The 14,866-nt window shown below is 36.3% G+C and overlaps 1 protein-coding gene across 2 annotated transcripts in view; it reads right to left on the reverse strand.

The window, feature by feature from the left end:
* Window positions 1-3,476: 3,476 nt before the first annotated feature.
* TLX1 (T cell leukemia homeobox 1) overlaps window positions 3,477-14,866 on the reverse strand; it is a 29,025-nt gene continuing 17,635 nt past the window's right edge. Inside the window, exon 3 of one of the 2 annotated variants that reach the window (XM_078643638.1) lies at window positions 3,477-5,552. In XM_078643638.1, the coding sequence (XP_078499764.1) occupies window positions 5,330-5,552 (223 nt within the window). In that variant the 3' untranslated portion in view covers window positions 3,477-5,329. The remainder of the gene's footprint in view (window positions 5,553-14,866) is intronic. The other variant, XM_078643639.1, reaches the window with a different exon arrangement.

Here is a 14,866-nt window from a genome sequence, read left to right on the forward strand (position 1 = left end):
TTCTTCCTATCCATCTTTAACAATTCACAAGAACCTTTAGGTTTTAGTTTCGTCACGTCTCAACCCATAGCTCTGATTTAGTGGATAGTGAGGAGTCTGGCCCATTTACCATACAACCATAGTGTTCATAAGAAATGGTAGCCAGAGACACAAGTAACTCTTCTTGTTTCAAACATTTCAAACTTCATCACCTATCAAAACTTGGATGCCGGTTTTATCACAGAATCATGTCTCACCCTACATCCTCATACACCCTAGATATCATTATTCTGAAAGGCTACAACTTTTAGCATGCAGACCATGCTGATAAGATGAAAGGAGGCCTCATTATCATCCATGAGATATACTGGTCCATAAGTAAGCAAACAGCATTCAACTTCATGGAGCTACTCACATGCCACTGCCCACTCTCTGCATCTGAGTCCACTAACTTCCACCTCACATACAGGTCTCCTAGACAGAACAAGATCTTTTTATATGGAATCTCAGGTGTCCTCACCACCTCATCCATCTGAATTCATCCACACCAACTTCCTCAGAGATTTCAACCTCCCAGACAACTCAAATATAAAAAATACAAGAAACTCAGCCCTCAACCTCATCAACACACTCAATAAAATACATCATGTCACCCAAGCAATATACTCCAAAGACTACATTCTAGACCTCATCTTCTTGAAATCACAAACCCAAGACTTCCACACTCCTGGGATTAAATGACACCTTGCTATTTCAATCACTGAACTCGCCATCCAACCAACACATTGAGGTACCCCCAAAATAGAACAACAAACCTTCAGATACTTCAAAGACTTCTCAATAAATTATTTAAATATCATAATCATTGTTCACCTTAAAAGTTTCACATCTGACATTTGCACACTTCTAAACGACTTCAGTGGAATTCTGGAAAACCATGTGAACACCCACACTCCAACTAAAACACCATCATACAAGCCAAACCTTTCAGCAGCATGGCACTCAAAAGATCTTGCTGACAATGCATACTTCATCTTTAGATAGAAAAGACAAAAGTATTAAAATAGAACCGACAATTTCACCTTACTGAAGACCCTTCATATAACAAGTGGACGATTCGGCCAAAGCCAAGTACTATACCGTAAATTAAGCTGCCAACAGAAACTGAGTATGCTCCAAAACAACCAAGCATTACATCAACCCCGTTTGACCCTCATATGCAAAACTTTATGGAACAATTAAATGGTATTAACCACTTCTTCAATGAAATAATACAGATTAATTAAATGTGTAGGCAATTTGATTGCTCATTGCCTTCATAAATACCAGAAATGCCTGCATTCTCTCTTAAGACTTACTTTTGCCTTTAACAGCTTCATTGCTTACAAGGGATCGCCTTTAAAGGCCACAATAATGTACTCATTGTTGTCACCTATGCCATCACTGTCTATAATTAGAGAATGATTTCCTGGGAATTATACCCGAGCAATATTCATTTGTATTACACAGGAGGAATTGCGGTTCCTAATGTTCTTGGCTGCTGTTTTGATCCAGCCCCATTATTTCGGGCTCAGGGCATTCTCTAGGCAAAGCTGATAGTTGTATTAAGATTATGTTTATTTGCCAAAACACCTGCAGATTTGAAACTATTTTTTGTGATGTTTATGTTTAACTTTCTTATAATGTTGAACTTTTTCTGAAATTGAAAGCTTTGTTACAGGAAACATTTCTTATAATACTTGTATTTCATTTTTTTTAACTACCATGTGAGTTAAGGTTATGGTAATAATGCCCCTAGAGCTTAATTAATCTCAGTGCTTGCCAGTTACATCATACTAATGAGCCCAATACAGGGTGAAACATGTCTCTGATTATTAAACATGTTTGACAGATCTCTTTTTTTGTCTGATAAAGACACACTTTCAGAAACTGCCTATAGATTAAGGTCTCAATTCACAAACCTTGTACTTGGAGTAGTAGATTAAATTGGCATAATGGTTTTTCATGTTATCTGCTCTTTATTGGCAAACGTTATCTCTTAGAAGTTTCTGAATTGCAGATATTTATCATTTTCTTCAACCCACAATTTATATTTCTAGTTGTCTGAAAATGAGCATGTTTTCATCATTTTAAACATGGATGGATTATTCTTTATCTGAGAATTTATCCAAAACCAAGGGACCAATTTATAGCTTGATGGTATAGATACTCCGTTGCATGAGAGGTCTCCCATGGCAACCCAGTCCTGTCTGCCAGGCTATTGGTGAGGAGGTTTTCAGTACCTTGTGTGTGAGCAGAATACTACCTATACAAGTGGAGGGCATACCCCTCCTGCCCCTCCTAGCCCAGGAAGACCCATCAGAATGCAGATGATACAAATGCATTTGAGTGATCTGTTTTGTGACTGTTTAGAGGGTATGCAAAAATGTAGCTGTCACCTAGCCCAACACAGACATTTATTGGAAACAGACTATCAGGCGCATACAGCAGTACATGCAGAAAAATGTTCACTTTCTAAATGTGTGCATTACTAAAATATTATGATTAAATCCAACTTCACCAGTAATTAGAATTAATCAATGCCATTCCAAGCATATGAAACATCAAAAATTTACTCCTCTCTGATCAGGAATTACCACTTAAAACAGAATAAGGGAATCCCCCATGCTAACCTATGAGAGAGTTGGGCATCACAGCTGTTTGCCACCACCAGGACATGTAAAGAGTAAAAGCACATGTCCTACCTTTTACTTATAAAGCTGCCGGTCCTTAGGAAATCTTATGGCCTACCTTAGAGGTGACTCATATAATAAAAGGGGACTTTAAGGCTGATTGAATTGCTACTGTTTTGATCTTGTTTTCCTCAGTAGGGAGTACTATTTTTGAAACATGTATTACTTGAAAAGTATCCAATGTATTTTTATCATTCTGGTCCTGTTTTGAACCAAAAACAAACATCTATTTTTTCTAAACAAAATGGAGTCTTTTGTGGTGTATTCATTGTTTTACTATGGATGTGTGTTGCACAAATACTTTACACATTGCCTCTTTAGCTAAGCCTGACTGCTCTGCGCCAAGATACTACAGGGTGAGCACAGGCTATCTTTTAGTGTGTACTTAGCTGACCCTGACTAAAGTGGTGGTTCCTGCCTGGCTTGGGTTCATACCTCAGCCAACTCATTTTATATGAATGGATGAGATTCCTCCTCACAAGGTTGCATTTTAATCTTGTCCACTTCCTGCTGGCTTGTCCAATCCAAGGACCGTGGTTTATATCTCTTCCCACATGCCCATGCGATGGTATGTCCAGACAGAGCACTGTGCACTTTATCTAATTTGGCATGTTTTATACTATCCACAGAAAACACTTCCTTATTCCAATACTATGTAGATCCAATATTAGATTTCACAAGGCAGCTTACACTTTTTTACAGTAATTAGAGAGCGCTGGGGTGTGTTATGCTGTGATTCATTTTGTAAAATGCTCTTTCCTCACTAGAAAGAGATATTGACATAGATAAATGAACTATTGATGTTTCTTTGTAACTATTGTGATATTTATTCTTGTATTAAAATCTTGCAGTTGTGTTTGTATATGTAAATGTAATCGTTTTTCATCTTATTGATTGCTTTTATATTAATGTACTGTGTTTGATATGCACGTTTATGGTTTTTATTTCAGCTGAATAAAGCGTGATTTGACTTGATGTTTAAATGTGTCCTCCCCAGGGGAAGTAATGTTGATGCAATGCTGGTAGACGAAATCAGAAAGCAATGGCATGTGTTGGTAAGATCTGTACGTACATAATGGGCAGGTCTGTTCTATTCGGATTCTCTCACAAGCACAGTGTCAAATTAATATGAAGAAACATGTTATAAGTGCATAATTTAATTAAAAAAGAGATGATGCATTTAAAAATTTCCTTGGAAAAATGTGCAACACGGATTCCTAAAGCTGACAGAAGATAGGTTACAATTGACAAAGAAATGCCTGGATTTTCATATAGAAGTGCTTGCAACATCAACTTCAATACATGATTGTTGCCGTTAATTCTCCCTAAAGCTAGCAAAGATGAGATGCGTGTTTCTTTTAGTCATTAGATGACTATTCAAACAGCAGACAATGCAATGCCATAAAAAAGAAAGAAAGAAAGAAAGAAAGAAAGAAAGAAAGAAAAAGAAAGAATGAATTGTCAAGTAAATAAAGAGAGAAAAAGACACATGGAAAGGTGAAAGAAAATAAAAGGACAGGTGGCAAATAATAAAACTATAAAATGAAAGAAACAAGAAAAGTATAGAACAGTCGAAAACGAGAAAGAAAGTCAAACAAAAAAAAGAAAGAAAGGAACATGGGAACAAAGAAATACTATCTAATCCATCTTTAAATACTTCAAGGGCAAGTAAAAGCCATTAGAATGGCAGCTGGAGGACATGTTATTTTTGTCCTGTGGCATGGCACTGACTTTCTCTAGTCTCAGTTTTTGTCAACACTGATGTTTTTTTTATCTAAAAAGAAATTAAATAAAATACAATTGTGACCAAAAATTCCCAGCAAAGATGCCTTGGTTGCAGAAGTAAACCAATATAAATTATCCACGCTGGTATGTTTAGTTCAGTCTGTTTTTTGGATATCGATTGTTGTTAGTTGCACAAATGAGGTGTGTCTTAAATAGAAGTTGTGCAGTGATAATCGTTCACTTGCCTCCCTTAAACTCTTTACCCTGAAACAAACGATGCCATCCCAGTAGGCACCATAGGCGTGTGCTCAGGGGTAGTAGGGTCAAGGGAGCTCTACTCCAAAGTGCTGTGATGTGCCAGCATGTCAGTCTCACAGTAACGCCTCTGTGCAGTGATGTTCAACGGAAGTGACGTTGCCACATTATCTTCTCAGCGATTGAAGTCATAGGACTGGTGGCTGCACTGTGCACCAGAGGTGGCAGTGGGGGCACCGAGGAGTGGGCCTTGGTTTGCTGCTGGATTTTTAACCCAGGCCCTGCATGAGTTGTCTGAAAGAGAGAGGCCAGTGACAAGGGGAAACTTGCTCTCCTATCCTTCTCAGTTGACCCTTTAATGGAATCCTTGCAAAGTTGTCTCTTCTTGGACGTCTGTCGAATCAGCTGGTTTTCTGAAAATGGCAGACCAAATTCTTTTAAAAATATATATGGTATGTCAGAAATGGAATTCAAGGGTGACATTTAGGGAGGAATTCCATTTTTATGAAAGAGAACGCATTGTTGGGTGCCCCTATTCTCAGGAGGTCTGCAAGTTCATCCTCTGGCCCAGAAGAGAGCATAGGTCATTGGTGCACACCCTAAAGTAGTTTTTATGCCTCAATTGTCTCCATTAAGGGTCATTCGCAGGCAGAGGCTATGGAAGTGACGCTGGTGATCTTGGAGGAGTCGTCAGACCAGGGCTGAAGGTTCTGTAGGGCAAAGAGCGAGGAGTTGTGGATGCAGATGGGGTCTGCCTGCAAGGGCTGGTTGATGGACTTCTGGAAGGCTTCCTGCTGCAGCTGCATGAGGATCCGGTTGGCCTGCTGCCTCTCCGCCTCCCTCTCTTCCGCAGTTTGCCGCCTGCAAGTAGAACCAAGTTGGTTTATGTCAGGGATTCTACAAGATTTACAAATCAGCATTTTACTAGCATTATCCGTTTTCGATTCCCAGTAAAACAAGTACAAAAAAACTAAAATTATAACAGGGTGCAATCATGTTCAAAATAATTCCCACTGGCAACAGGGCACATAAAACAACTTAACACTGTTGACGGGTCGATACTTTCAAGCCTGTTCAGGACTGTTTAAGACCATTCAAGACTGTTCAGGGCTGTTTGAGACCATTCCTTCTTGCAAAAATAATGATGTTAGGCTGAATATTAACAGCAAGAACCTATTTATTAGACGGCCAGGTACAGCAGATGGGGAGTTGGTATATATGTATGCATTATATGGTGCAGTTAGAGGCAGTTTATGTTACATGCTACGAGACACGGGTCTAGAAACAGACTCCAACTCAGATTTGAAAGACTGCCCTTTTAGGAAAAAAGTTTCGCACATTAGTGCACCTTATTAAAAAGACACCAAGTGATCAAGACTCCAAGAATTGTTATTCAGGTATAAACAATGCCAAGAAGAAAGTGTACATGGACCGGTCCTAAAATATGCATCTGCAATATCATTTACTAACATTTCTAGCTGTGTCATGTGTAACTTGTGCCATGGCACAGTGTAACTAGTACATTGTCCATATAAGGTCATTCAGCGGGGGTGGAAGAGGAAAGCCTGACTGCACATTGTAACTACAAAATATGCCTGGCTGTCTGGAATGATTTGCATTAAGTTATAGGGGCAACAAAAAATCACGAGTAAGACATTTTGCAGTATAATGGTTTATATATTTCTTTCAAAGCCTCCTTCAAGCCTCTAAAGTGATATGATGACCATGAAAGATACATTTATACGGCTGTGTTAGCTTAATTACGGTTTTGATTTGATACCATCAATCTGCATAAGATAGATGGATAGATAGATAGATAGATAGATAGATAGATAGATAGATAGACAGACAGACAGACAGACAGACAGACAGACAGATAGATAGATAGATAGATAGATAGATAGATAGATAGATAGATAGATAGATAGATAGATAGATAGATAGATAGATAGATAGATAGATAGATAGATAGATAGATAGATAGATATCGAGGAGTTCTACTGAAACTTGACTCAGAAGGTAGAATGATTTGCAAATGTCACATGAACCCCTCAATAGTAATATAAGACCATATTTTGTGAATCTATTCTCAGTGGGAAATTGTTAATGCTGTACAGAATGATTTGGGGTTGTCGTTATTATAATGACACCCGAATTTCACATTGACCCATAAAATATTCTCCATATAGAAAACTGTTGAATAGTTTTTGTATTTCAAATGAGCCTTTATTTTGGGAAATAAATGCATTAAACAACCCTCACTTTACAAAATAGATATTGAGAGTGTCACAAAAAAGAACGAGGGTTAAAGTAAAGCTATATCATGGTCAGCCTTCGTTATAATACAGTAACATATATATATATATATATATTTTAAAGCCTTAGAAATTCACTTAAAAGTCCATGGTTAAAGTCCATTTATTGTTATGAATTAAAACAGAAAATCAACATAAATTTGCAAGTTATGGTTAAAGTCCATAATTCACACAACAGACATGATACCATAAGTCACAGACCAAATTCCCTGTGTGCAGGTGCTGGCCTTTACACATTCTTGCACTAAAGTTGCAAGGATTTCCAAAGGTCAACATTCACTTTCTTCAACCATGTAAAGATGTGCATACTATTCATGTCCTCACACAATAGACCACCGGGCACACCCTTAGGCTTGGCCCAGAGAGCAGTGGCTGCAGGCAATATAGCCAAATCCAGTCCATAACCTCTTTACCTGCAGCTGAATTCTTGACACGGGGACTGGCTTATGGCCAGACCCTGCATTGAGCATCCAAGCTTTCTGCCTCATAGTTTTAACATGCTACCAGAGTACCTTGATGGCAGTTTTTGACGGGAAAACATGGTAAACATTCCTGATTCCTTCTATTGAGGTGTATATATATACATATATATACACACATACATAGATATATATATACATATATATAGACATATATATACGTATATATATAGATATATTTATATATATATATATATATATATATATATATATTGTCACTTGTTCCCTTAATTCAAAGAAAACACGCCGCAACCCATTTCCTTTCACGTGAATACTTATTTTTTACAGCAAATACGCCAGACGCATTTGAAGCTAACAGCTCCTTGGTCATTGGTCAGTTACGTATGCTGTCACCATACATAAATAGATGTGCACTTTTCCAAAACATTAAAGTAGGACTACAAGATCGTCTACATCGTACTGCAAATAAGTGGCCTTTTCGGAAGGGTCAATATTTATAAACATTAAGCATTACATTTTCCCTTCTTGTTGCTCCAAAATGTATCTGGCATTTTGGCTTCAAAAAACAAATATTCATGTGAAAGGAATCAGGCTGCGGCATGTTTCCTTTGAATTAAGGGAAAAAGTGACTATATATATATATATATATATATATATATATATATATATATATATATATATATATTGCACAGCAAGTGTCCCTTGTTTCAAGGAGGAGCGACCTCTCAGCTGGTGCTGGAGACTACCGTGATCAGGAACAGATTTGTTCGAAACCATAGGTGAAGGAAGATCTTTTGAACTGGAATAAATCGCTTTGAAAACTACCCGAGAAGAGTGCGGCGTTTTTATTTTTTGCTTTTAAATATATATATATATATATATATATATATATATATATATATATATATATATATATATATATATATATATATATATATATATATATAAATATAAATATATATATATACCAGTGCAGGAGGCTTGCATAATAAATGCACTTTGCTCATAATTACCCTGATTGCTCTCGTTTATGGCTGACCTGGATTGAATTGCATTGTGAAATTATATAATATATATATATATATATATATATATATATATATATATATATATATATATATATATATACACGTGCGTGTATAACTGTATTTACATATATGTATATATGTAGATATATATGAGAGATAGATAGGAAGAGAGGTTGGCAACTGTGTCAGAGGTTAATGTCTATATATTTGTATATATATATGTGTGCATTTGTGTGTGTATATTTTTATGTAGAGATATATATATATATATATATATATATATATATATATATATATATATAGAGAGAGAGAGAGAGAGAGAGAGAGAGAGAGAGAGAGAGAGAGAGAGAGAGAGAGAGAGAGAGGGAGAGAGAGGTTGATCCTAATTGGCAACTGTGTCAGAAGTTAATGTTGTCGCTAACAATAACAAATGTGTGAAAGGAGCAAAAAGTATTTTGTATTAAAATACTGGACAGTAAGTGGATATGTGGATATTCCATTAATATTCACCTTCGATGGAATTGTTTTTTTAATCAAGGACATTATTTATACTTAGGGGTGAGATAAGCTTGAACTTGTGCATTTATGTCAGCCTGAAGAAAACCAACCTGAAGATAACAACTTTCCGATGAGCCCAAACCAAAATGTATAAAAAAGACTTGAAACAGAAAAACAATTCCTAATTTAGGGCCATGAGCAGTGATACTTTTAACATTTTAAAATTAAACAAAAAACAAAATTGGTGTTACTGTTTACACTAGTTCTTGTTCAAGCATGGAAACTCATCTCTGAACTTATTTTTCCACAGGCAGCTGAAGTGATGTGGGAGATAATAGCTCTGGGATATAAGATTTGCAGCCAAAAAGAACAAAAAGTGAAAAACAGAAGGACATGGGCAGTGGAGGTAAATGAGGTCATCCTCAATAAAACAGAAAAAAACCAACACCATTGGGACTAGGGAGTAGCAGAAAGCAAACGGGGATTCATTGGAAGGTAAAATAATTTTGAGTTTAATAGGGATCTTCCCTGGTAAAAGAAAAATAGGAGCATCAGAATATTTCAATGGAAAAAAGAGTTATAATACTAAGACACCTGGACAAATTCAACAGACAGGAAATTGTCAGGTTTAAGGTCACAGGAAACATATTTATACTGTTTTCCTATGTTGATTTTGGTATTTGGCACTTTAAGAAACTAGAAAAATGTATGTGAAATTAAATTTCGACTTCATATGGAAAGTGTAATGCAACATTAATTTGTGTTAACATTTTAAAGTAAACATGAATGGATGTGTGTGGGGGAGTATCCTTTCCGAATCTCCTCTACAACATCGTAACAGGGTGCTATAAGTCAACTCCAAATATCCTACAGTAAGACACTGTACAGTTATAATTTAACATGAAGACAGACCGAATTTGTAATTTGTGTTTTCTGCTTTGGGGAAAGCACAAAGTAATACGTATATGGATTCAAATTTCTTATTAACAGTCACATGAGAAGCAGTGGGCAATCTGTGTTGTTTTTCCAGGTGTATATATGTTCTTTCCTTGTTGAGAATTGGACTTTAAGCACCACTTCTGCATTCCTCAAATAATGTTATCTGCCATTAAAGTTCATTACAAAGTTGATGTGTCTGGTTGCAGTTAATTTAATTGATGTGTTTTTGTGGGTTTTAACTCTAGGTCTCTATCGGTCTCTAGTCTCCCACAGAATGACTTGAAGTGCATTTTAACTTTATGTGTCTGATTCTGCAGGGGGTGGGATTAAGAACAAGGGGTGCTTGGCCAGCTAGACATAGGTAGCTTCAGAAAATAATGCATTTCCAAGAACCACCATTGTTCAAAGGCTTTAAGCCAGTGGTTCTTAACCTGTTGACTTTTGTGGATCATCACTGAGGCAATACTGAAATCCAGGGATCCCCTACTGAATAATTACTGGAATCTAGGGACCTTCACTAAGTCATTACACAGAGCCAGGGAACGTAGCCTAAGCAATCTCTGGAATTTGAATCTCAGAGCAATACTCAAAAATTACAGAAACAAGTATACATCAAAAAAATTCACAAATGATGAAATATTTAATTCACAAATATAGAAACCTCGAACTTTTAATCTTCATGGGAAGGGTGAAGCTTTTCTAAATTTAGTTTTTTAATTCTTAAAGGGGAAGCAATATGCTAAACTCTCGCATATATATCACTTTGACTTTTTTTATCCGAATGTGTGCTGTATTTTTGTCATCACTTCATCATGCATAATATATTCTGTTTGCTGCACTTGCGCTGTTCCCACAAATCCTGTTATGGACATCAACTTGATTTTTCACCCTCCAATTGCAAATTCTTGCACATTTGTAGAACATTTTTTAAAATATTCACTTTCCATGTTGATTCTTTATTTACATATACTTTATTAATCTGCTAATATTGTTTCATTCTCTACACTTTTTTGAACCCCAGGGGTTCACGGACAAGAAGTTAGGAACCACTGCTTTCAGCAAAATCCACCAATTAATTTTTTTGTATGTATTTTATTTTACGTGATTAGGAAATCTCAGAGGATAGATCCTGAAAGGCGGACACTTTGGTCAAAGTGGCTATTTTCTCACGATCAGCCACTTTTCTTTCAAAACATTATTGGATTTTCATCTTCAGTTCATCTTGTATGCTGTATAAATCTACTAAAGTATGCATAATGGGGATCCACAGATGTGGATATCTCATGTACACTGATAATCTAGATATATTGTGGTGCTGTTTATCTTAGTTTGACAGTTTTTATGCATCTTCTTTCATTTGATTGCTTTCTATAGACTGCCTCTCGCATTTTACTTTTTCTGTAACAACTACGGATTTTCTTATTTCCTGAATTGTAAGTTTCTGAATTTCTTGACTAAACACTCTCTATGATTTGTGGAAACTGAATGAGGAAAATAACTGCACTTGTTATCTTTTTTTCCAAATGTAACCTCAGTAAGGCTAAAGCAATAAATATATAGCTGCAAGAAGAAAACATCTATTTCTGTAGATCCAATTAACTTGTAGTTTTATTTCTTAGCCTCCCATGGTGTACACAGGATTCTTCAGATGCTTAAAAATATAAAAATCGAAATTTGAACAAGAATTGAAATATGTTGTACGAAAATGTATAAGAAGATGGGAAATTTCAAATGAGTTTCTTTAATATTTGAAAGACATAAATGAGATCACTATGTTGTTTTAATTTGTTTTTATTGAGTAATGGTGGAAGCCACCTCAGGCAGTCAATGTGAAGATATTCTAAACTCTGAACACCACTCACTCATCCTAGTGATGCCTGACTCACATTTCTCATTGTGACATATAGTCCTTCACCACATTTCATGATAGTTCGGCCTAATGTCTCACAGTTGCCTTAAGAACATGTTTTAATTTACCCACTTCAAGGATAATCCTTTCCTCGTGTATCATAATTTTTAAGTACATCTCAGGTCATTATTTTCTCATTAAACTGGGCCTATATTTTGACAGGATACCACAACAATCACAAAACTCTTTTAATCAAGGGTAGATGGGGACTGCAATTAAACCATTCCACACCATTTTTGTTGCCAATGCCAGCAAGATTTCCATAATTTCTCTAACAAATAAACAAATTCACCAGGTTTAAACGGAAGAATTTTGAATGTTTTGTTCCTGCTTCTGTGACAGAGAATAGAGATGGTATGAAATATGGGAACACCTTATTGATGTGAAAGTAGGAGCCAAATTATTTTTTCGGTTTCTTATGTGACCAACGACAAAAGTGCATAATTAATCCCCCATATTTTTTACTCCAGCCCAATTTTTTGTATATAGACCTCATCTAGGAGCAAGACCAAGAATAATTAGAACAAAACTCTGTTTATTTCCTTACTTTTCAAATTAGCAAGCTTGAGCAAACGTACAACTTACTCTATTTTTCACAAAATTCTGAAACTTTTGTTCATATTGAATATGGTGTTGAACGAGCATTTTGGGTCTGATGCACAAAAGTTGAGATGAAACCTATGTATAACTTTACGCTATGTTATGGATATGCTAGTCTTTTTTGCTGATTCGAGCACATTTCATTGTAACTTGTCTAGCGTACATGCATTGTGTGCCTTATTAAACATTATTTATGTACAGCTGAAAGCTGCACTCATTTTATTAAACAGAGCGTTGGACAATGTTAGAAAAAATCAACCAATTCATTTTTTAATTTCTTTTGATAGTTCTATTATTTACTTTCCCCTTATCCTTTAAATCTGCTAGCATGACATGAATTGGTTCATTTTACTGTACTTTCTGAACAATTTGTTTGTTGGAAGTTAGGTTAGAATATTTTGAAGTATTTAGAAAGTTACTTATATCAAAGTACGTTCCAAATGTACATATCATGTAGTTGACCAACCTGTGCCATTTTCCTGGTCGCTCCCATTCAGTAATTAAAAGTGTGAACTGCATGAAACACTGACCATGTTCCCTCATGTTAGAAGACTTGTACACAGAATGTATCTACACATTGTTTAGTGTATATCGTGCAGTGTATGTTTGAAGGAATTAGTCTGATATAACTTTGGAAAAGATTTAGGAAACAGACTTTTATCTTCTCTGCATGTGTAAGATGGATGCTCAGCACAAAGAGATAATGGGCGTCCGTGATAAGCTCTTTCTACGTAACAAGAGTTTCTGCAGCAACGCAAGCACACTAAAGGGGTAGTACAGTCATGCCATGTGTATGCTGCACTAACAAGAAGATCTGGCCATGTGCCACATCTGTCTCCAGTTATCTATACCAGCTCGAGAGGCCATGACAAGAGTACCTGCTCTCAATTAACACGCAACCTTTTGAGATTCCGAACTACATTTTGAGGACTTTGGTTCTCAGTTTAAAAAATCTTTGTAGCTGCCTCCTCAGAACTCACCAAGTAGTCACATAACTATGCGTGCATAGCCGGAGTATTAGGCTATGTGTTCATTTGTTAAATCTAAAAAGAGATTGAAATGTCGAGCTTTTGTTTGAATTAGACGGTCTGTGTTAGATGGCTGATTTATATTTTTGTGGTACTTTCATATTATACATTATCTATGCCTCCTTGTCTTTCTCAATGCAAGAAATAATGTGGGGCAAACTAGCTCATTGTGATGAATGACATAACCCTCTGGTCTTTACAAGAGTATACAGAGGATTACGGTGGCTTTCCTAAATCCAACATGGAGACAGCATGACAGGAAGAAAATCGTGTAGTTTTGACTGGGTGGGAGTGCGGGAAAAAAATTGAAATATCAAAGACTGCCAACATTTCACAACTTATGATATTTATTCCACAGTGGGTAGTTTGAGCATCAGTCCAAATAAAAGAAGCCTGGGCAATAAACATAAAATGTTGCCCTTGGAGGAAAAAAATGGAGTAAATTCATGTGCTCCATTTGTTGTTACTTGTGTTATAGATGTTATAGATAATGGAGCAAACAGTTTTTGTTCCAAAGTTAAGTTTTTCATCAGGGCAAAAATCACAGAGCAAAATGATTAAACACTTTTGTTGTCATTATAAATATATTAGAAGCAATTGATTTTCTCCACGTTTCAAATGGGAAAAATGGGAATATGTGTGAGTCAAAGTCAGTGTGTTTCCAATACTAACTCATAAATAGCATAATCCGAGCAAAATCGGCTTGCTTCCTTCCTGGTTCTCTACTGTGCAACTTTTCAGTATTAGGGTCTATAGCAACATGTATTTAATTAATTCTGTATTACGCAAGCAGCAAAGCAGAGATACATGTATTTCCCCTAGATGTTACGCCATTGCAAACTTTCTGTCGTATGGACTCTGGTTTGCTTGTCACTAAGGCTTTTTGGTTTAGATAAAAGAGGATTGTCCACTATGAAAATTTGATGAATGCCCATTCCCTTTTCCCTTGTGGGAAAACAAATATGTCCTACTGTATTGGATATTTCTAGCTTTTTCTTGGGTTTATTTTGCCATTAGGGCCATATGTCCAATTCAGTTGCCAATTATCTTAAAGTAATTTGTCTGTTGGTTAATGCAGGCACATTATTCAGCGTCAGATGTAATACCCTCACGAGTATCTTATAATTTCACATATGTCCCAACTGGAGTACAGACTCCATCTCAGAGATCTGTCATTTCTCATGAGACCGTAGCTTGCTGTCATTCTCCACAATGTTAGTGACCTTGGTCTGGGAGGCAGTTTCTATTGTTTCCAGTTCGTTTTCAGCATGGGTCACCCCCAAAATAAATCCTTCAAGTTTGTTTACAAAAGCCACCACAAAGGAGTCTAGATTAAAAATGTTTATTCATGACCTTAATGGAGGTCATAAATACTCCTGTTCCCCCTGCCAGGCCCGCCATCACTCCACATCCAAAAT

Source organism: Lissotriton helveticus, chromosome 5_1, assembly GCF_964261635.1.
Source record: "Lissotriton helveticus chromosome 5_1, aLisHel1.1, whole genome shotgun sequence".
Taxonomy (NCBI): domain Eukaryota; kingdom Metazoa; phylum Chordata; class Amphibia; order Caudata; family Salamandridae; genus Lissotriton; species Lissotriton helveticus.